This window comes from Colossoma macropomum, unplaced genomic scaffold (genome assembly GCF_904425465.1).
Source record: "Colossoma macropomum unplaced genomic scaffold, Colossoma_macropomum, whole genome shotgun sequence".
NCBI classification, from domain to species: Eukaryota; Metazoa; Chordata; class Actinopteri; order Characiformes; family Serrasalmidae; genus Colossoma; species Colossoma macropomum.
In genome coordinates this window covers 3567580-3590933 of record NW_023494803.1, presented here as the reverse complement: position 1 = coordinate 3590933, position 23354 = coordinate 3567580, and the positions used below count along the sequence as shown (strand labels likewise).

The following is a 23354-nucleotide window of genomic DNA, read 5'->3' as shown; positions in this document are numbered from 1 at the left end:
ACATGTTAAAAGCTGAAATGAGATTAACCTTTGGAAAGTTTAATGAGCCTTAATGTAAAGGTGGAATTAAAATGGTATATTATGTTGTTCACAAAGGTTCTTCACACTCACAGCTCTCTATGTAAGACAAGTGTTCTTTAGGGAACCAATAGGGTTCCTCAATGGCATCACTCATAAAACCCTTTGTATTTAAGTATGTACACTATTCATATGATTTATGACTCGGCTGTTTGTTTGAGTTTAAGAAATGTGACTCGAGTAAAGCACTATAACTAAAACGTAATGAGTACAACATCAAAATCTAAAGTCTAAGAAAAAGTACTGTGCATAAGTCAGAGACCACCCTTCACTTCTCTCATTTCTAATCAAAACGACCGCTAAATATAAAGCATTTATTGGTATTTCTCAGGTGTTTCTGAAAAGATCACATACAAGATAATCCACTTGTTTAAAGAAGGAGAAAGTCAAAGAAAAATAAATGAAAAACTGGAGTTCACAAAAATGACTAAAAGCTATAGAGAAAATGAGGCGCCTAACAACCACCTGGAAGACCTGGTAGACAAGAAAACTGCCCCCATCAGATAAACAGCACTTAAAGCTTTCATCTTTGAGAGAGAGGAGAAAATCAAGCTGCTTCAGATCTGTAAACATCCACAGGTGTTTCTGTCCATCCTTCCACTGTGAGAAGACGACTCAGCGCTGTGGGTCTGAAAGGATGTGTAGCTGATCAAGAAGAACCTCACTGAGAAAAGGAGACGGACACATCAAACAAAGAAGCTGAACGATGGACTGACCACCCCAGAGTCCAGACCTCAACACCACTGAATGTTTTTGGGATTATTAGGATCGTGAAAATGCAAGCAACTTCTGAGACTGAACTTTGGAGGCATGGGAAAATATCCCTGCAGGTTTCTTTGAAGAACTGAGAGCAAATCTCCTAAAAAGAATCTGTAAAAGCTGTAAAAAAAAACGTAAAGAGAGGAAACACTAAATACAAAAAAAAGTCTTGTGGGTAATTTTATGTTAAATGTTTTCTGCTTTTTATCTGATGGTGGAAAATGAATAAACTGAACTGCTTTCTTTGACTGCAAATCAAATAACTGATGGGTGTCCTTTGCTAAGTACTGCATATTGTCCGATATTATCATTTATCACTGCCGCTGCTAGGCTGAGAGTCGTCCAGCGGCCAAAAACGTCCAGCCAAGAGCAGCTCTTGTAGTGAGAAACACAAATTGTGCATCAGCTGATGGACCACAAGGTAGGGGTTTCTAATAAAGTGGCCGCTAAGTGCATCCTAATTAAGGATACTGACTGAGTTCACTGTGGGTTAAAAATCACCTCTATATTGAACTATATTGTAGATATTCTTTGTTGTTCTTTGCAGAAGCAACACTGATGAGCAGAATCAGTGCTGAAAATTGAGTTTCATAAAGTCACCAACATGCGAGTGGTTGCTAATTGGCTGAAGCCCTAGTTTACAAGTTGCCAACAAAAGCTAGAGCCCCTCTCAGGGCTCCAGTATGGTGATTTGCCCTGTAAGGTGCTGCTCCAAATATGCATCTGTCAGATATGCAAAAACACAGCATTCATCAACATGTATTTATTCAAAAAGCTGGCCTGAGGAAAACGAACAGCGAAAACTTGTGTACACAGATGCTTTTTTATGATGGAAAGGAATGCAATACAACACTATGGCACTGTGCATACTGGTGCTTTCGTTTTGTTTGTTGTTTTTTTTTACAAAATTCTGTTTACATGTATGTAAATAAAAGTACAAATTTTTTGTTGGTCATTTCAGTATATTTTACATAATTCAGACAATGGTGAGATGCAGCAAAGATCAAAAGGCTGTTACTGACAAACAGAAAGCAATGATATTTCATATATTCAAGTCATGCATGGTATATTTTACAGTATAAATACATTTATGTACAAAATAAATAAGTAATCAAACACATTAGCTAGTGTCAGAGTGAAATGCTCTGGGCTTAGATAGATTTAAAGGGGAATTTACTGATTTTTCAAAATTTCTGCATAATTATAAACATATATACAACAATCAGCCATAACATTATGACCACCTCCTTGTTTCTACGCTCATTGTCCATTTTATCAGCTCCACTTACTATATAGGTGCACTTTGTAGTTCTACAGTTACAGACTGTAGTCCATCTGTTTCTCTGATACTTTGTTAGCCCCCTTTTACCCTGTTCTTCAGTGGTCAGGACCCCCCATGGACCCTCACAGAGCAGGAGTTTTTAAACACTGTGTCCACTCACTGTCCACTCTATTAGACACTCCTATCTTGTCAGTCCACCTTGTAGATGTAAAGTCAGAGATGATAGCTCATCTGCTGCTGCACAGTTTGTGTTGGTCATCCTCTAGTCCTTCATCAGTCGTCACAGGACGCTACCCACAGGACGCTGTCGGCTGGATGTTTTTGGTTGGTGGACTATTCTCAGTCCAGCAGTGACACTGAGGTGTTTAAAAACTCCAGCAGCACTGCTGTGTCTGATCCACTCAGACCAGCACAACACACACTAACACACCACCACCACGTCAGTGTTACTGCAGTGCTGAGAATGATCCACCACCCGAATAGTACCTGCTCTGTGAGGGTCCATGGGGGTCCTGACCACTGAAGAACAGGGTAAAAGGGGGCTAACAAAGTATCAGAGAAACAGATGGACTACAGTCTGTAACTGTAGAACTACAAAGTGCACCTATATAGTAAGTGGAGCTGATAAAATGGACAATGAGCATAGAAACAAGGAGGTGGTCAGAATGTTATGCCTGATCGGTGTAGAACATAACAGAACCATATACAGCACATTGTCCATCAACCTGAAGAACCATTTCACCATGCAAAGAACCATTTGCATGAAATGGGTTAATGTAGAACTAATGCTTCTAAATGGAACCATTCTATTTACTAAAGAACCCTTAAAGAACCACCAGTTTTAAGAGTGCGTTGTTAAGACGTAAACAAAGTCATTTAGAATGGAACCAGACGTCTGGAGAGTTTAATGGCGCTAAAAGCTCACAGAACATTACTACAAGGAATGGTAACAAATACACTGCATGATGCCTGAGACATTGTTTTACAATAGTTTTGAGGTAAGATTCTCGTCTAAAATGTACTTATTTGAATACATTCCTGCCAGAAAGATACATGCAGGGTGCTATTTTACTACTATCGTTATCAACACTGCATATAAAATCTAAGAAACACATGTGGGTTCAGTGGCCGTTGGATAGTAATAAAATGGCTATATTTCTATTGTAGACATCGAGACCCCTGGGGCTGTATTACAGACAATTCTTATCTTCTTCTCTTAACTGAAGATCTGACAGGTCAAGATAAGATTTTTCACAAATTCGTATTACAGAAGCAAATCTGATCTTAATTTAAGCATCTTATCTTACAGCATCTTTTCTTATCTCAAATCTTAACTTACTCGATTGAAGTCGACAATCAACTGTCGTGTCTGTTACCTAGAAACCGACCATACACACACAGCTGAAACGTAAACATGTAATCAAGTTAGTTTGCCAGACAGCTAACGTTAGCTACCGTTACTGAGGTAAAGAAAGTCAAATAAAACTAAAGCGTGATAAACTGAGAGTTAAGAATATTGTGTCAGTACCCCCTGCTGTTTTTTAGAGCGTCACCGTTTTCAGTTTCAGTCTCCATTTCCTAAACGCTTTAGCTGAGCACGCTAACGTTATTCCTCCTAATAAACAGACACACGTTCAGCTCTGTCCCCTCATTATTCACCACCATCACTGTAATATTTCATCATCAACATTAACACACGAAGGAAATAAGAGGAGATGGTGGAAATCATGTCTGCAGCATCAAATCAAGTCAAAGCACAGTTTTCAGTGCAGATAAATGTGGCGTCATTATGCTGGCTATAGTGAACTGTGCTGCCTGTCACTGCATAAAACAACAGAAACAGACGGTTAAACAGAAGTTAAGACCCTCTGGGGTTTATCTTAAAGTTAAATTCAATATTTAGGATATTTTGGCAACTTAGGATGTTTCTGTAATATTGTTTTCTTTTCTGGAAATAAGATACGATTATAGACTTAAGAACTGTAATAGCTTCTGTCCTAAATTCAGTCTTAACTGAAGTTGCCATGACAACAAAGCAGATCTCAGACTTAAGAATTTTCTGTAATACGGCCCCTGGTTCCCATCACCACCACTGTAAAGAAACCATGGTGGGCACATTTCTCTACGATGCACCTTTTCACATCGAACCGCTCTGCATGACTTTACATCTCAACCACTGAATTATACAGAACTCATGAAAAATCAGTTGAATTACCCTTTAATAAAGGTTAATGCAGTCCGTCCAAAGGCAGACCGAATACAGCTGATCCAGCGAGGAGGTGAGTTATTTTTACCATCAGGGATTTATGATTGCAGAGCTTGTATCAAATTCCTTTTATTCCTCCTTTAACTCTAACCACAGCAGCTTTCACCAATATCAGCTCTACACTCTGATGTGTTTTTCCCCCCGAAGCAAAAAAAAAAAGAAAAAGAAACGAGCCAGTTGTCGCAGAAGCCTTTTAGCTGATGCGGAAGGTGGGGATTATAGAAAGTGCTGCAGGCCTGTTTTGTCTTTAGGAGAAAGAGTTTTGAAGTCCTTGCAAAACGTCTTTTGGAGATGGACGCTGATAAATCGCTCTCATTGAACTAACCGATGGCGGCAGTTGACAAACGAGCCGTTCATGGTTCAATAAACGCTTCACAGGGGAGAAACAGTCCTGCGCGCAACGATTTTCTATTTTTAAGAAGAAAAGTCACAACGTCCTGCCTTTAAAACGTGTACAAGAGGTCCCTCCCACCAGGAGAATCGAACAGCACATCAATGGTCCATATATGATCCGATCTTTTCATGAGTGTGGCTCTCTGAATAGTGAGTCTTTTGATCTGAAGCCAGAGAAGACGGTACAAACTGCCTGTTTGTCCAAGAATAATTAGTTCCAGCAACTATCAAATGGACATTCAGGCCTAAACTTAGCATTTCATATAATATTTGTCGAGTTATGTAAGATTCTGAAGTGCACTGCACCCTCCCGCCTCATTGGTTGACAGGATTCGTTTTGTGTGTTCTCCCGCTACAATACCCAGTACACATTGCACAAAATACGTCTATATGGCCACTGGGAACCCCACCACTGTGATCGAGAAATCCACTGATGTAGAGGTTAATAAATAAACATGATGTTTTATGTGTAAAGTTATCTGGCTTCCTAGCTTCAAACAACCCTCCTCACACTTGTAGTTTTTCAAGAACTCCTTCCACCTTCAAGATACATCATCAGAATCTCACTCTTGGGACTACTGGGGCACTACTGTAGGAAACAAGTGGCCAGAGTGCCCTTTTAACATCTTTTAAACACCTTTTACGAGAATATTGTGTCAATACCTGGCCGGGTAACTGACGTGAATATCCTTGGAGCTGCTTTTACACTGTACGAGGCCAGGTCTGTAGGAGCTGTGGATGTTCCTCACAGAAAAACATTTTAAATCTGGGTAATCAGGTCCATTGGCTTGCACATCTACCATCTATATGACCGGAGAATCAAGTCTTTTCATGATTATTCATGGCACTGTTTTGATTCATGACAACACTCAGCATTTGCATCCTTGTTAGGTGACCCTGTTTCGAAAGACAACCCAGAAATCCTAAGTGCTCAGAGACTATTAGTTCCGTGGTATATCTCTTATCATATTCTACTATCCGGTGTCGACAGAGAAGGACGGGTTCCTGTTTTGAGTCTTAGTTGTAGTAGTTCAGTGCCACTGTCACCTTGGAATTGCTCAATGAGGGTCTCTGGAAAGCTGTTTTCTGAACATCTTTAATTGGACTGAATTAAATCTTAAACGTTTGAGCTCACAGGTGACTACAAAGCCTTGGCCCCACGATAAAGGTTAACAAAAGGGACATTTCAAAACGGCATCTACAATCCCTGGCACACCTTCCAAGGGCCCTGTGTATATTAGGGTTCCCAAGGTCACTCAGGGATTATCCTGCTTGAGGTTTACAGCTTCACACATGTATTTTTGGATGCCAGGGTCATCCCGACACTGTGGTCTCGGGCCTCTCCACCAGCCGGAGTGCCTCGTGCATGCCAGCCGCCGACAGCCTGCGGTTGATGTTGCGGTAACGGCAGCTGAGAAGGCTGCGGTAGGTGGTGCGCAAGTCTCGGTTGAAGAAGGCGTAGATGAAAGGATTGATGAGCGAGTTGGCATAGCCCAACCATAGTAGCGTCCTCTCCACCCACAGTGGCACACAGCTGCACTCTGTCCCGCACACAAAAGGTCGGGCTGTGGACAGCAGGAAGAAGGGCAGCCAGCAGAAGCTGAAGGCCCCCACTACGACCCCCAGAGTGGCTGCTGCCTTCTGTTCCCGCTTGAAGATGGAGATGCTCTTGCGGTCAGAGGCACCACCGGCCATTCCCCGCAAGAGTCGGGGCAACCGGGTGCACTCCTCCACCTCTCTGTGCAGCTTCATCGCCACCGTAACACAATCCACGCCTGTCGTCTCTTCGGCACCATCCCCAGGGTCCTCCTCGTCCTCTTTGTCCTCATCTCGCCGACTGTCGCCCGGCCGCGGGAAACCTGTGATGGTATGTTTTGCCGCACTCAGCTTGGCCGCCCGGTAAATGCGGTAGTACATGATCAGCATGACAGTCATAGGTATGTAGAATGCCACAGCAGTGGAGTAGATGGTGTAGCCAAAGTCCTGGCTGATCAGGCACACCTTGTCATCATTCACATTCTGCGCCCACCCGAAGAGTGGGGGCAGGGTGATGGACGCGGAGAGAAGCCACACAGAGAGAACCATTTTGGCCATGCACCAGCCATTCTGTCGCACCGGGTACGTCAAGGGTCTGGTGATGCCCAGATACCTGAAATAAAAGATAATGAGAAGGTGTTGCTTCCAGCTTTTTATTAGAGGAGTTTTGAGATCTTTCTAAGGATCACTAAGGATTATGAGGCAACATTAATAAATCATTCTAGTAACTTTTAATTTACTGATTGTGCCCGTAAACTGTGTAATACCTGTGTGACTATGATAACAGTAGTTTTGTGTGGTTTTGGAGTAAAGAAGGAAGGGAGTCAAAAAAAGGAGAAGGGGAATTAGGGCTGGAATTTCACACTATGTACAATATTGACTTGTATCTAGTGTTTAAAGACTTCAAAAAATGTGCCTTTTAGTGTTTACAGGCATTAGACAGTCAAAGAAAATTCTATGTAAAGTCCTGAATCATGTTTACCCACAGTGTTCTTTGACTGTCTAAACTCTGTAAAGTATCAAATTGTGTTTGTGAACTTCAGACAGTCAAAAAATCTATATGTAAAGATTTGGTTTTTGTTTACATTGATTCTGTTTGATTCTGTTTACAGATTTCAGAAGAAAATTCTATGCAAAGTACTGAATTGTGTTTACAGGCTTTGGTCAGTCAAAGAAAACTATGTAAAGTACTAAATTCTCTTAACAGACTTCAGACAGTCAAAAAACTAAATGCAAAGTACTGAAATCTGTTACCAGACTTCTGACTGTCAAAGAAAACTGTGCATAAAGTACTGAAGTGTTCACAAATTTGAGTCAGAAAGAACTGAATGTAAAGTACTGAACCGCATCTAAACATTTGTAGAAAGTTAAAAAATAGAGGGAAATTACTGTAAAGTACTTACTTGTGTCTCACTGTACTTCAGAAAGTCATAGTAAAGTACTGACTTTGGTGTCTAATGGTGCGCCCACACTTCAGAAAGTCAAAACAAAATCTAAAGTGCTGACTTTTGTGTCTAATAGTGTCCACAGACTTCAGAAAGTCAAAACTAAATGTAAGGTACTGACTTTTGTGTCTAATAGTGTCCACAGACTTCAGAAAGTCAAAACTAAATGTGAAGTACTGACTTTGGTGTCCACAGACTTCAGAAAGTCAAAACTAAATGTAAAGTACTGACTTTGGTGTCCAAAAGTGTCCACAGACTTCAGAAAGTCAAAACTAAATGTAAAGTACTGACTTTGGTGTCCAAAAGTGTCCCCACACTTCAGAAAGTCAAAACTAAATGTAAAGTACTGACTTTTGTGTCTAATAGTGTCCACAGACTTCAGAAAGTCTAAACTAAATGTAAAGTACTGACTTTGGTGACCAATAGTGTCCCAGACTTCAGAAAGTCTAAACTGAATGTAAAGTACTGACTTTGGTGTCCAAAAGTGTCCCAGACTTCAGAAAGTCAAAACTAAATGTAAAGTACTGACTTTGGTGTCCAAAAGTGTCCACAGACTTCAGAAAGTCAAAACTAAATGTAAAGTACTGACTTTGGTGTCCAAAAGTGTCCACAGACTTCAGAAAGTCAAAACTAAATGTAAAGTACTGACTTCTTAACCTCATATTTGTCGAATATCTTTGAGGGTGTTTCTCACCTGTCGATGCTAATCACGCACAGCGTCATGATGGACGCCGTGCAGCACATCACGTCCATGGCGATGAAGACGTTGCAGAAGAACTGGCCGAAGATCCAGCGGCCGCCGATCAGGTCCGTGATGCTGACGAAGGGCATGACGGCGAGCGCCACGGAGAGGTCCGCGAGCGCGAGCGACACGATCAGGTAGTTGGAGGGCTGCCGTAGCTTCTTCACGAAGCACACGGAGACGAGCACGAGCACGTTTCCGCAGATGGTGCTGAGCGTGAGCGCGGTGAGCACGGCGCCGATCAGCACCTTCTCCGCGCCGCCGTAGCTCAGGATGTGCTCGGCGCAGCGCGTGCGGTTGGCCGCTGCCATCACGAGGCTCGGCTCGAGGGCCGAGGGTCCCAGCATGTCCGAAGCCGCGGAACCGGGCAGGTGCGCGGGCACGTGTACGGCGGGCACGCGCTCCCCGCCACCGCCGCCGTCGTGCGCGAGCCCCAAGAGCCGAGGCAGCAGCAGCGCCTCCGAGATCCTCACGCTCGCAGCGCCCGCGCCAGGCTCCCGCGCGCGCGCCTCCGCCATGAGCGAGCGCGCGCTCTCTCCGTAGCTCGCGGTCCTGTTCGCGTCTCCAAGCACCATGGAAGCCGCGCGCGCTCTTCTCTTTACCGCCGGAACGCAGCCTCGCGCGCGCGCGCCTCCGTAGCCGCCGAGCGCATCCACGCGCCCGTCCCAGTGATGAAGAAGGAGAGTTTGAGGAAGGGAGAGTCAGAAAGAGCGATCCGCGTGCGCAGCGTGGAGAGATCAGCTCAGAGCAGAGAGTGGGTGAAAGAGCGCGGGGGGCCTTATATCATTAACGTGACGTCACTCACACCCTGGCACACACACATACACCCACACCCACACACACACACACCGGCTTCATTAAGTGCACCTTGTCTCTGCGCTCATTGTTACAGACTGTAGTCCGTCTGTTTCTCTTGCATACTTTGTTAGCCCCCTTTTACCCTGTTCTTCAGTGGTCAGGACCCCCGTGGACCCTCACAGAGCAGGTACTATTTGGGTGGTGGATCATTCTCAGCACTGCAGTGTCACTGACGTGGTGGTGGTGTGTTAGTGTGTGTTGCGCTGGTCTGAGTGGATCAGACACAGCAGTGCTGCTGGAGTTTTTAAACACTGTGTCCACTCACTGTCCACTCTATTAGACACTCCTACCTTGTCAGTCCACCTTGTAGATGTAAAGTCAGAGACGATAGCTCATCTGCTGCTGCACAGTTTGTGTTGGTCATCCTCTAGTCCTTCATCAGTGGTCACAGGACGCTGTGAGGCACAATAGAGGACAGCCAATCAAGATAGAGCTCATTTACATATATCAGTCTTACAGTAACAAAAACAATTTCAGCTGATTTTGGTGCATAAACCCACACAAATGTCATAAATGGAAAAAATAAAATACAAAATGGTAGGATATGGATATGGATGACGGTAGACTATGTTCATCTTTCTTTCTCCACACAAAAGAGCCACAGAGACACTTAAATAGTCCATCAAAATCACCTGTACGGAGCCCCGAAGGTGACATGGTGATTATTTTTTAATAAAGCATGGCCACAAATTAATATATTGAGGCCACAATTTACTATTTTGAGGCCACAAACTAACATATTGAGGCCACAAATTACTATACTAAGCCATGGAATACTGTAAGGCCACAATTTACTATATTGAAGCCTACAATTTATTATATCGAGGCCACAAATTAAGGCCACACATTACTATATTGAGGCCACAAATTAATATATTGAGCCCCAAATTACTATACTGAGCCATGGATTACTGTATTGAGGCCACAATTTACTATATTGAGGCCACAATTTATTATATCAAGGCCACAAATTAAGGCCACAAAGAACTATATTGAGGCCACAAATTAATATATTGAGGCCACAAATTACTATACTGAGCCATGGATTACTATATCGAGGCCACAAATTAAGGCCGCAAATTACTATATTGAGGCCACAAATTAATATATTGAGGCCACAAATTACTATACTGAGCCATGGATTACTGTACTGATGCCACAATTTACTTTATTGAGGCCACAATTTACTATATCGAGGCCACAAATTACTATATTGAGGCCACAAATTAACATACAGAGGCCACAAAGTTCTATACTGAGCCATGGACTACTGTATTGAGGCCACAATTTACTTTATTGAAGCCACCAATTACTACATTGAGGCTACAAATTAACATACTGAGGCCACAAGTTATGAGAAACTTAACTCATGGCCTCAATATATTCATTTGTGTCCATGCCTGTAACTCAAGTGCTATTAGTTTATTTTGAATGGCTGCTCTTCTGCATTTCTGTACTGAAACGTCTTATTTGTTTTACCACCGACTGCTAAGTCCTCTCAAAGAGGATTTCTCGTGTTCTCAGCTGGAGAGGAGCCGTTAGAGAGCTGAAGTGCTGTTTTACTATCCCTCTATCAAATCAGGTGGGATTTTCCGGAATACAAGTGGGAAAAACGACACTGCAAGTTGTTTTAGGGAACGTGTTTATATAATAAACACTGAAGAGATGAACTCAGCTCAAACTCAGGGGTTTTGGCTGCACCTGTATTTCAACAAATCCCGCCTGATTTGACAGTGAGTGAGATTCCTCCCTCAAACAGTGGTGAGGGATAGATTACTGACCGGGCCAGCGCGGCCGGAGCCCAGGGGTCTCTGACCGCCAGGGGTCTCGGAGGGTGGAGGTTGGGGTGGGTTTGCTTAGACCACAATGCTTGAAATGGATGAAATACTCAGGATCTATTGCAGATGTAAACATTAGATGAACAAGTGGCCCTTTACTGTGTAGACGACGAATAAATTACAGCTGTATGCAAAAGTGTTGGCGCCCCTGGTCAAATTCAAATGTTTTGTTTTCTAAGTGAAAATAAGTATATATACACATATAAACACATCCTCTACAGAGAACACACTTCTGCACATTTTAATGCACAATTACTTATTACTGTGCTGAATTTAACATAGAAAAATAAAAAAATAATGTGGCCTGTGAAAAAGTTATGGCACATTTTGTAACCCATTTCAGGTATTATATTTTTCCTATTTGATAAACTCAGCAAATAAACAGAAATTGCTCACTAAAATATGCCATATTTAAGTGTGTTACCTGCACAGGAAGTGTTAACTTAGGGGGATAATTTGCATACAAGTATAAAAATTGAAGAACATTCTCTGCGTTCGGGCATTTTAAGTTAAGTTAGACTCCTTCGAATGAGATGTTAGTGTTAAGCTTTCCATGTTTGTAAGACAGCCTCTGTTTTTGCATCACAGCTGAGCTGGGCTTAACAGAAAAGCAAGAAAAATCAGATTCAGTTCAATCATAAGTCCTACTTAAATATTACACTAACCTGTTACAGTGTACACACAGCAGCATACTGCACAATAATAAGGATAGTTTTGTTTATTTTCAGAAAAAAAAACAGTGTTCCTAAAAATGGATATTAACGTTGTTTTTTAATTAACATACTTTGGTCTAATCTACTGTTCTGACGAGGAAATGTTTATGGTACAGCTTTTCCGATTTTCCAATGCCCATAAGGCTGTTTATGGAGGAATTATAATAGACTATTTTCCTTTTGGATTGACAGACATTTTTAAATTAGGTGGGGTTTGTCTGAATATGGGTGGGGTGAGGAAACGCCGCAATGGTTAGGGTTTTTCACTGCCCACTTAGCAGAGTGACAGCAGCACCACCCAGTGGTCAACCACCCAAATAATACCTGCTCTGTTGGTCCTTTTGGGGTCCTGACCATTAAAGAATGGTCTGGGACGTCAGAGAGAAGAGTATATTTTTCAGTCTATGAGGGCTTCTTTATAGAACCGTGAACACTCAAAGAACTAGCTCTAACGGTTCTGGTGAAAGGGTTCTTCCGACTGATGGAGAATGTGTTGTATATGGTCCTATATAGAACATTTCTGAGTTCTATGTAGCACCAAAAAGGGTTACCGTTTTAAGCCTGGCATTGTAACAATATCATGAACACTTTTTGGTGCTATATAGAACCATTTTTATAAAAAGGTTCTATATAGAACCATATATAACATTCTCCATCCGTCTGAAGAGCAATTTAGTTGTAAAAGGGGTCATTCCTCCCATTTTCCTCAGTTATATTTTTGCTGTGGAGGACATTTGGATATATCGCTGTTGTTGGAAGAAAACCTCGTATCTCCAAAACGGTAACTTTACAGGAGAAGGAAAAAACCTACTTTACTTTTAATGTAAGTCAATGGAACCAGAATGTTTTCCAAGTCATTTTGGGCCGTTTCTTTTGGTCCATTCATCATGAAATTTACAGACAATGTAAAGAACAACAGGCATTTTCAAATTATGTCAAAAACTGAATAACGACAAGGTTTTCTTCTGACAACAGCCATATATGGTTTAAACAAGGGGCATCACTAAAGGTTCACAGATAGGGGGGTTAAGCCTGTACTTGGGGGGGTCTGGGGGCATGGTCCCCAGAGTTTTTTTTTTGACCCCAAAATGTTCATCATGAACTTTTAGAGTAGGAATGCATTAAAAAGTGGTTATTTGGTCAAACAGGCACACAGTAAATCTGGGTCTTTGTAGTTTTCATTAAGCACAGAGTTTGTATGACGTAAACACTTTATCCATCCACTTACAACAGGCAACGGTCAAGCAAGGGTACTGAGGACAAGCAATGCTATCTCCTCTCTTAGATAAGCTGCAAGATCCTAAACATATTATTCAAACACACAGATTAAAGATCAGTTCGGTCTCAGAAAGATCCTGATTCTGCTCTGTAGGCGTGTTGAATAAGCTAGGTGACAGAATTTCACAGTCATGGTAACAAATATAATATTTTCTCAGTTAAGTTAAAATAAATAATAAATAATAAATAAATAAATAAAATTCAGTATTAATTTTGACCGATAGCTCACACACCTCTCCCTCGCTTTCTTCTTGACCCCTAACCTCCATCAGATCTGCTCCTTCAGTCTCTTTCGGCTTCTCTCTCTCTCCCTCTGCTCCGGTGTTTAGTAATACATTCATTTATTAAACTCAGCTTTACAAGAACTCAAGGAAATAATCGGAGATCAATCGATTCATTTTTTTGAGCTGCCACCTCTTAATTTCCATCTACAGGTTGAATAATCGAGAGATATAAAATTGCATTATGATCAACACTCACCAACATTAACTTACTGTAAACAACAATACATGGCAGTGAGAAACCTTAAGGCCTCAGCAGACTTCTTGTGGAGACGACGTTCGCCTGGCTTCAGTCACAATATGATGTAATTGCGGAGAAAACAAACAACCGCAGATGTCGCGCGGAGGCTTTGTTCGCCGTGCCGCGCACATGGTAGCTGGGCGAACTCTGTGGACGAAGACGCTTCACGACAAATCCTCCCATTTGCTGGGAAAAAAGTGCTGTTGCTCAAAACAAAGATGGACTTCGAGGAGCTTCGGCTTTGACAGACACTAATATTTCACTGTGAAACGCATATTTGTTAAATAAACAATGAACATCTCCTAAATGTAAGATGTTTAGTCTATTATTTGGTAGTACTGACTAGTACTAAGCACCAAAACATACAGGTTATCTTATATTTAGGTTCACAAGAGGACGAGGCTGAAGTTGACTTCCTATTCACCAGCTTCTTGTTCGAATTTTCCCGTTCCACCTTAAATGGTGGCGGTATTCTGAACTCAAACGTCGCCATGGTTAGAACAGTGGAAGCTTTGAGGCCAATGCTCAGGCTCAGCTAACCACCACTGCCCTGCCCCCCTCCACAGAAGAGCCAGCCCTCATACTGGCTACAGATGAGGTGAGGAGAGCACTGATGAGGGTCTCGACACAGAAAGCAGCAGGTCCAGATGGCGTCCCAGGTCGGGTCCTTAAAGCGCGTGCCAACCAGCTGGCTGCTAGCTTCACGGACATCTTCAACATTTCCCTGGCACAGCCTACCGTTCCCACCTGCTTTAAAGCCTCAAGCATCATCCCAGTACCAAAGAAACCCCATGCATGAATGAGTACCGTCCCATCTCTCTCACACTCGTAGTGATGAAGTGCTTCGAGACGCTGAAAGAGCACTCTGTCTAACACTTTGGACCCCCATCAGTTAGCCCCCCGCGCAAACAGATCTACTGATGATGAGGTCTGCCTGGCGGTGCATATGCACTCTATGTCAGAATGCTGTTTATTTACTTCAGCCTTGCCTTTTCTTGGTTTCCAAACTAAACACTCTTGGAATATGTCACTGATTGTGCAGCTGGATCATGGTCTTCTTCACCTGCAGACCACAGTCAATTAGGATGGGTGACCACCCCTACCCCCCCCCCTTTAGAGCAACGTCCTCTCACCTGTCCTCTACACACTTTACAACTACGACTGCATCTCAAAACACAGCTCCAACACCGTCATCAAGTTTGCTGACGACATAACAATAATTGGCAGCATCGCCAACAACGATGTGGGACCATACAGGGAGGAAGTGAAGCTCCTTACAGAGTGGTGCACCGCCAACAACCCCTCCCTCAGTGTTGGCAAAACCAAGGAGTTGATTGTCGACCTCAGGAGGGGGAGCAGAGTGCGCGCACCAGTGAGCATCTAAAGGGGGATGGTGGAAAAGGTGAGCAGCTTAAGGTTCCTCAGTGTCCACACAGCCAAGGATCTCACATGGTCACTCAACACATCACACGTTGTCGCCTCTACTTCCTCCGAAGGCTGGGGAGAGTCAAACTGCCACAACAGCTCATCTGCAACTTCCACAGGTCCACTGGTCACAGGACTCTGCCCACAGGACGCTGTTGGCTGGACATTTTTGGTTGATGGACTATTCTCAGTCCAGCAGTGACACTGAGGTGTTTAAAAACTCCAGCAGCACTGCTGTGTCTGATCCACTCATACCAGCACAGCACACACTAACACACCACCACCACGTCAGTGTTACTGCAGTGCTGAGAATGATCCAGCACCTAATAGTACCCGCTCTGTGAGGGTCCATGGGGGTCCTGACCACTGAAGAACAGGGTAAAAGGGGGCTAACAAAGTATCAGAGAAACAGATGGACTACAGTCTGTAACTGTAGAACTACAAAGTGCACCTATATAGTAAGTGGAGCTGATAAAATGGACAATGAGAGTAGAAACAAGGTTGTGGTCAGAATGTTATGCCAAGAAATTTGAGGTTGTAATTATAATATATCGCATCATTTTTTCTTTTGGTAAACATTAAAAATGGGTCCCACAGATCTGACCACCACATAAGGGTTAATAACCTAATAACGAAGTCCAGGCTCGTCATTGTGGACAACCTCGTTACGAAACTCCGCCTGCGCGGTTGTGTAACTGTCCTTCTGTCCGCTGGAGGGCAGTCAAACACACTCACCGTCAGCGTGTCCAGGTTGTGTTATGGCTGCTGTAGCTCTGGTCCAGGGGGCTAGCAGGGGGCTCGGACTGCAGTTCTGTCAACACCTCTTATCGCACAGAGCTCCCGTGGCCGTGATAGCGACGTGCAGAGATCCGGACGGAGCTCCAGCCTTATCTGCTCTCGCCGCCGGGAACCCGAGCAGAGTGACCGTGCTGCAGCTGGACGTAACCCGGGAGGAGCAAATCCAGAGAGCCGCCGAGCGAGTCCGGTCCGCTTTCAGCGGAGTCGATCTGCTGATAAACTGCTCGGCTGTTCTTCACCCGTCCGGCAAAGGGAGAAACCAGCTTGCGGGACGTGTCCGCGGAGGTGAGGCTCAGACTGGACTCCGCTAACTGTGCTAACTGCTAACTACGGTATTACGAGCTACTATGAGTAGAAGTACAAATATACCAGCTCAAAAACTACGTAAAGGGGCCGATTTTCCAAAATCTCTGCGTAATTCTTTCACTGGGATGTAAACAGAGTCATTCAGAGTGGTTTGGTGTGAAACGCTCTGTTCTAGAGAGACTTAGAGCCAGAACTGTTTACAGTGGTGGTGATAGGAACCAGACGTCCACCTCTAAAAGCTCCCCAGAAAGTTATTACATTAAATGGTTATGAATGCACTGCCTGATGGTTGAGGCATTTTATGGTAGTTTTGTGATCAATGTTTGGTCTAAAATGTATTTTAATCAAATTATTTTGATCTATTCGCGGTGGAGGGATACATGAATGGTGTTCTAAGGCAAAATAGTCCTCAAAGAAAACTTATTTTTTCAGACTGGCTGTTATTTTACCATCATCAGCATCACATACACCGATCAGGCATAACATTATGACCTCTGTTTTTATGCTCATTGTCCATTTTATCAGACATTTTACCCTGTTCTTCAGTGGTCAGGACCCCCATGGACCCTCACAGAGCAGGTACTATTTGGGTGGTGGATCATTCTCAGCACTGCAGTGACACTGATGTGGTGGTGGTGTGTTAGTGTGTGTTGTGCTGGTACGAGTGGATCAGACACAGCAGTGCTGCTGGTGTGTTTAAACACTGTGTCCACTCACTGTCCACTCTATTAGACACTTCTGTCTTGTCAGTCCACCTTGTAGATGTAAAGTCAGAGACGATAGCTCATCTGCTGCTGCACAGTTTGTGTTGGTCATCCTCTAGTCCTTCATCGGTGGTCACAGGACGCTGTTGGCTGGATATTTTTGGTTGGTGGACTATTCTCAGTCCAGCAGTGACACTGAGGTGTTTAAAAACTCCAGCAGCACTGCTGTGTCTGATCCACTCAGACCAGCGCAACACACACTAACACACCAACACCACGTCAGTGTTACTGCAGTGCTGAGAATGATCCACCACCCAAATAGTACCTGCTCTGTGAGGGTCCATGGGGGTCCTGACCACTGAAGAACAGGGTAAAAGGGGGCTAACAAAGTATGCAGAGAAACAGATGGACTACAGTCTGTAACTGTAGAACTACAAAGTGCACCTATATAGTAAGTGGAGCTGATAAAATGGACAATGAGCATAGAAACTAGGAGGTGGTCACAATGTTATGCCTGACCTGTGTATATACAAACACTTCTGATTAAAATGGACGAACGCTTTAATCAACATTTTACACTTTATAAGGTAAAGAAGACGAATTCAATACAACTTGCATTTTAAAGTACCTGCTCTGTGAGGGTCCATGCGGGTCCTGACCACTGAAGAACAGGGTAAAAGGTAAAAGTAAGTGGAGCAAATGGACAATGAGTGCAGAAACAAGGAGGTGGTCATAATGTTATGCCTGTCACTGTGTGTGTGTGGGGGGGTGTATATATGTTTCATATATATATAATGTGTTTCTTTTCTTATATTTTTAGTTTTTGTTAGTTCAAGTACTACAAGGGGGCTACGCACCAGATTTCCACTCACCTTCTCACCTGTATAAATGTGTAAACATGATTTGATTTGGTTTAATATCACATTCGTCAGTATTTAATGTGTCCACGCTTTGCTGTTATTACAGCTCTCATTCTTTTCCAAAGAATCCCTTTTAGTTTTTCAAGGAAATCTGCAAAGATTTTTTTTCCACCCTTGCAAAGTTCAGTCTTAGAAGTTGGTTGCATTTTCTGCTTCTCATAATCCCAGTAAACCCAAACACATTCAGTGATGTTGAGGTCTGGACTCTGGGGTGGTCAGTCCATTGTTCTGAGAACCCCAGCAGTTATTGTATCCTAATATAAGACTGCAGTTGAGAAACACTGTTCTATTTTTACCTTTTTGGTCTGATTATATATTTTTGTTTTTTTTTTAACAGGGGGTCACCTCCACACTAGCCACCAACACGGTGGGCCCCCTGCTGATGGCAAAGTACTTTGCTCCTTTACTGCAGAAGGGAACCGGACAGTTTGGTCGGCAGCCTGCTGAGAAAACAAAGCAACACAATGGCATCTTAGTGAACATGACAGCAAGGGTCGGCTCAATCGGCGACAATGGTAAGCACTGTCCATTTACCGCAGATGGAGAGTCAAGAATTTTGTAATAAGCATGATTTTTAATAGACTAAGTGACCTTAATTAGTCCCACAACGGGGAAACTTCACCTCCGCATTTTAACCCATCCATTCCCCTGAAACACCACATACACACTAGTGAACACACACACTAGGGGGCAGTGAGCACACTTGCCCGGTGCAGTGGGCAGCCCTATCCGCAGCGCCCAGGGAGCAGTTGGGGGTTAGGTGTCTTGCTCAAGGGCGCTTCAGTCACGTACTGTCAGCTCAGGGGAATCGAACCAGCAACCTTCTGGTCACAAGGCTGGTTCCCTAACCTCCAGCTCACGACTGCCCCTATAGGTAGGGATGTAATGATTGTTGTTTCACTGTATCATTATAATCATTTTCCTGCAAGTGTTAATTCACAGTTACTTTGTAATTGATTAAAGTAATTGGTTTGAAGTTTCTCCAGCAGGGGGCACTATTAGCATGCACGTCGCTTTAGTGGTCACAATTTAATGGGCCCACATCCTACATTTATCTTTGTATTTTATTTTTGTCGGTCTGCTTATAATGTTTGTGTGGTTTTATGTACCAAAACAGTTATAATTTATTATTATGGTCATTTCCAGTCTCTGTTCATCCTTTAGTGCCTTTAAGACTTACATGCACAAATAAGCTCTGTGGCTGTCCAGTGTTTATGTGCACACACATAAAATCAGTTCTGATTTTCAGACTTTGGGAGACATTTACCTTAAAACAATGGGATCTAACTGCTCACCATGTGGCCATAAGGGGCAGGGATGCAGCCTCACTTCCTGCTCTGAAATGTAAGGGTGTGGCTAAAAAAGGCTCCGCCTATGGACTAAAACGCTTTGTGACGTGAAAACATGGGACAGCATTTATCAGTTTTTAAAATTAAACTCAATGAATCTAAATCTTTCAACTCCGCTTTAAAAAAAAAGACCAAAAAATTCTTTAAAAAAATAATAAAAATACAGAAAGTATAATTTATATGTCAGTATTATTTTCACAAGTTGAAATTTAGGAATTAAGGTTTGGGACGGACACCTCCCAACAGAAACTGCCCTAAGAATGTTGATTTTGTATATATTTAGCTTATTAGTATCTTAATTAATGCCTTGAGTTTAACTCGATCATAACACTTGGAAACATCCCTGGTCTGAAAACTTACATTTTCTTTTTTTCTTTCTTTTTTTAAAATTTTATTTATTTATTTATTTATTTTTTACTGTGGGACTGCAGTTTGAGCTAATTCAGTAGAATGGTCCAGGTACATTTTTGACCACACTGCCCACTACTTATAGCAATCCTATTATTTGATCAGCTGAAAGTGTTTTACAGTAAATAGGAATTTCGAAATCCATATTGTGCAAAGTGCCAACTAAGACCCCTCAGTAACCTGCACATTTTAAATGTTATTATAGTCGCCGGTGATTTAATGTTGATATTTTCTCATTTTTACATCACTCTAAACATGCATTTCTATTGCACTGCTGTAACGTGCACACGTTCATCTGACTTCATCCAATCCAAGATGCTATTTTATACAACAGTTAGTTCAGTAAGGTTTTTCACAAACACTGTATCAGTCCGCTGAGATGCTGTTGCTAAGCAACGACTTTGACAGCTGGAGGAGATGCTCAAGACATTTAAATGTTTTTACTTCTTACTTTGCCACAAACAAAAAATGGACACTTTTAAGATCACATTTGACCGACAGCCGATTTGGTCAGACTCTGAAGATGAGAGGACACTAAATTCCCAAACTGTCATCACCACTGAGCAGCTTTTCAGTTGGCAGCTGTGACAGAAGAACAGCTGAACAACCTGGAATCCGCCAGAAATGAACCCAACACCATTCGCCAAACTAAATGGGCTGTAAGATGCTTTACAGACTGGCTGGAACAAAACAACATTAATACTGATCTGGCAAAAACTGACAAAACTGAGCTAAACTTGATATTGCGGCAGTTTTATGGCTCAGTCTGATTTGGTCAGACTCTGAAGATCAGACTACACGTTTGGCGAATGGTATTGGGTTCATTTCTGGCAGATTCCAGGTTGTTTAGCTGTTCTTCTGTCACAGCTGCCGACTGAAAAGCTGCTCAGTGGTGATGACAGTTTGGGAATTTAGTGTGAGGAGCTGGAGAACGAACTGCCGGCTGTGCAGCGAGTGGGCGGAGCTCGTTACTCTGACGGAGCAACAAGCTGCTCGTTAAGGAACTATAATTTGGTGAAGGAACTGCGAACATTAAAACATATTAAACGCCGCGTTCACGGCCCAGTTTATTAATTTACTACTTTATTTATTAACTGTTGTATAAAAGCAATAGAACACTCGAGGTTATTTCGCAATAACACTCCCTCTCGTGTTCTATTGCTTACATATGGCTTTTTTTACCATTTTTCATGTCTTCCTTTGTCTGTATGTCCAGCTCTAGGTGGCTGGTACAGCTACAGGATGTCCAAAGCTGCTCTGAACATGGCCACCAGGAACCTGTCTATAGAGTTGGGCCGCAGTCGGCCAAAAATAGTGTGCGTGTCTCTTCACCCTGGGACGGTGGACACGGACCTCTCTCGCCCCTACCACAAGAATGTCCCCCAACACAAGCTGTTCAGCACACAGTATTCTGTACAGCGCCTCATGGAGATCATAGACAGCCTCAGTATGGATAAAAGCGGGAAGGCCTACGCCTGGGACGGCTCTGAGATTCCCTGGTAAACAACTGGATAAAAAAAAAGTCATTTACAATTGCTGTGCCATCTGGTGGTGGATTTAAAGGACTGACTGTGAAAAGCAAGAAAGAATTTGTATTGAAAATTGAAATCCATCACTGACATTTAGTGTTAATTCTTTTTTTTTTTCAACAAACGTTACTGATTGAACACACAAAGGTGTCCTGAGCACATTTAGGAAAATGCAAATAACGTACCTAATACACGTAAAATACCTCAAGAGACTGGAACTCCAGTATCCATTTTACATTATCTTGTCTAGCCTCTTATGCTCCAGGGTATGTTTTGGTTTGTCCATCTGAATTTACATGACCAAATCATAAAGCAGATTATTCAGTAACTGCATGAAATAAATGCAAATTTTTATTTTATTTATTTTTTTTTTGTAAAAGCTCCCCTCGAATTAACAGAACATGTTTGTTTATGATCACACATATTGCTATATGCTTACAATTTACTGCTGAAAGCCAAAAATCTTAGACGCTCTTTGTATTATTTTATAAAAATAGTTTTTACAGAGCAGATCACTGAAGAGACGCCGTCTGTTTATAGTTTATAGCCCAGATTTGTGGAAAAATGGGTCGACTTTCAGCAGACAAAAAATTGAGTTCAGCTTCTTTTATTATAAGGGTTTAAAATGACATCACCCATCTATTTGACTGGAAAGAAGACAGTTACAGCCTCATACGACCCGCACCTTTAGAATGTAGCTTATGAAATATGAAAGTTATGAAGAATATGACAAGTGTGCATTTTGAAACCACCGGTGGTTCCAAGGAGCATAAGAGGCTAGACAACTCTCGCTATTATCTCTGTCCTTAGAAAGCCAGAATGTTATAAAGACGACTGTAAAACATAATTTAGCTGAACGTTACTGGTTGAACACTTGGTGAACACACAAAGGTGTCCTGAGCACATTTAGGAAAATGCAAATAACGTACCTAATACACGTAAAATACCTCAAGAGACTGGAACTCCAGTATCCATTTTACATTATCTTGTCTAGACAACCCTCGCTATTATCTCTGTCCTTAGAAAGCCAGAATGTTATAAAGACGACTATAAAACATAATTTAGCTGCTAAAATGTGATCTGTGTTCGAAGCTGTTGTAAAATTCTCCATATATGTACACCCAGGACCACCTCACCACAACCAAATTCTGAATTAACCCCTTACATGGCCAGGGCCGACTGGTGGGCCCAGTTTTATTACACACTTCTATAACCTAAGAATAGCTCAGCTAGTTTGCATTGAAGTCCATGTTGTTACTGAATAATAAGCCTTAGTATGTAATAAGCTTTGGATTGTAAGGGGTTAAATTCTTCCTACAGTGCCTAACAACACCCCTTAATAAAATCACAGTGGCGCATGGCTTACTGCTTTAATACCGATCAGTTCTTAAGAGGAGGTGGAATTTAGTGCTGTCAGTCAAACCTTTTAAAAATGCTATTTTAATATTAACGAAGCAAGTGCTTGTGCCTGGTGTCAATGACAGAGTTACTATGGCAACAGACCCCTCTGATGATGAAAACAACGTAATTTATTTGGGGCAAACCGTAGCAAGATAACAGCGTAAAGCTCCCTTTTAAATAGAGAAACTCTCATGCAACTAGTTGCATGCTGTGAGTTGCCTGCAACATCATTTCCGTGCAACATGACAGTTGCATGAAGCAATTCGAAAGCAGAGTTACACGCAACACTTTCAATTACTCCATTACACTCTTATAAAAGACGGTTCCTCAGGTGTAAAGAAAATGGTTCTAGATAGGACCATGAACAATCAAAGAACGCTTTGCATCATTAAAGGGTTTTTTGCATCGTTAAAGGGTTCTTTGGATTGATGGAGAATGTGCTGTAGATAGTTCTATATAGAACCTTTTTGAAAAGGTTTCTATATAGCACTAAAAAGGGTTCTGCTATTGTTATGATGTCAAGCTTGTAACAGTAGAAGAACCCTTTTTGGTGTTATATAGAACCATACAAAACACATTCTCCATCAACCTGAAGAACCCTTTCATAATGCAAAGAACCCTTTAATCATCAAAGGGTTCATGGTTCTATATAGAACCATTTTCTTTACAAAATAACCCTTGAAGAACCCTCTTTTTAAGTGTGTAGTTATCTGCAAGGTGTAATTTACACTATATTTACACATTGTAATAAATTTTAAAATTTTACATTTTAAATATGTAAAATTTACAGTATTTTTATCATCT

General features: G+C 42.2%; 2 protein-coding genes across 2 annotated transcripts; one reads left to right on the top strand and one right to left on the bottom strand.

Moving 5' to 3' along the window:
- Positions 1-5439: 5439 nt before the first annotated feature.
- Positions 5440-9076, bottom strand: LOC118823717 (5-hydroxytryptamine receptor 7). The gene is made up of 2 exons (XM_036593476.1): positions 8454-9076; positions 5440-6927 (listed from the first exon to the last, which is right to left on the bottom strand). Exons 1-2 carry the CDS (start codon positions 9074-9076, stop codon positions 6093-6095), a joined length of 1458 nt encoding a protein of 485 aa, XP_036449369.1. The 3' UTR covers positions 5440-6092.
- A 6773-nt stretch (positions 9077-15849) lies between these two features.
- Positions 15850-21516, top strand: zgc:65997 (uncharacterized protein LOC794398 homolog). Its single transcript, XM_036594049.1, is given in 4 exon segments — positions 15850-16181; positions 16183-16218; positions 18201-18378; positions 20837-21516. Coding segments are annotated over 4 exon segments (789 nt in total). The 5' UTR covers positions 15850-15893; the 3' UTR covers positions 21124-21516.
- The last annotated feature ends 1838 nt before the right edge of the window (positions 21517-23354 follow it).

Excerpts from the sequence above, each read along its gene's own strand:
- LOC118823717 (XM_036593476.1), bottom strand. The coding sequence starts at position 9,076 with ATGGTGCTTGGAGACGCGAACAGGACCGCGAGCTACGGAGAGAGCGCG. Across the intron at positions 6,928-8,453 it reads TGCGTGATTAGCATCGACAG|GTATCTGGGCATCACCAGAC; the intron begins GTGAGAAACACC and ends CTTTTATTTCAG.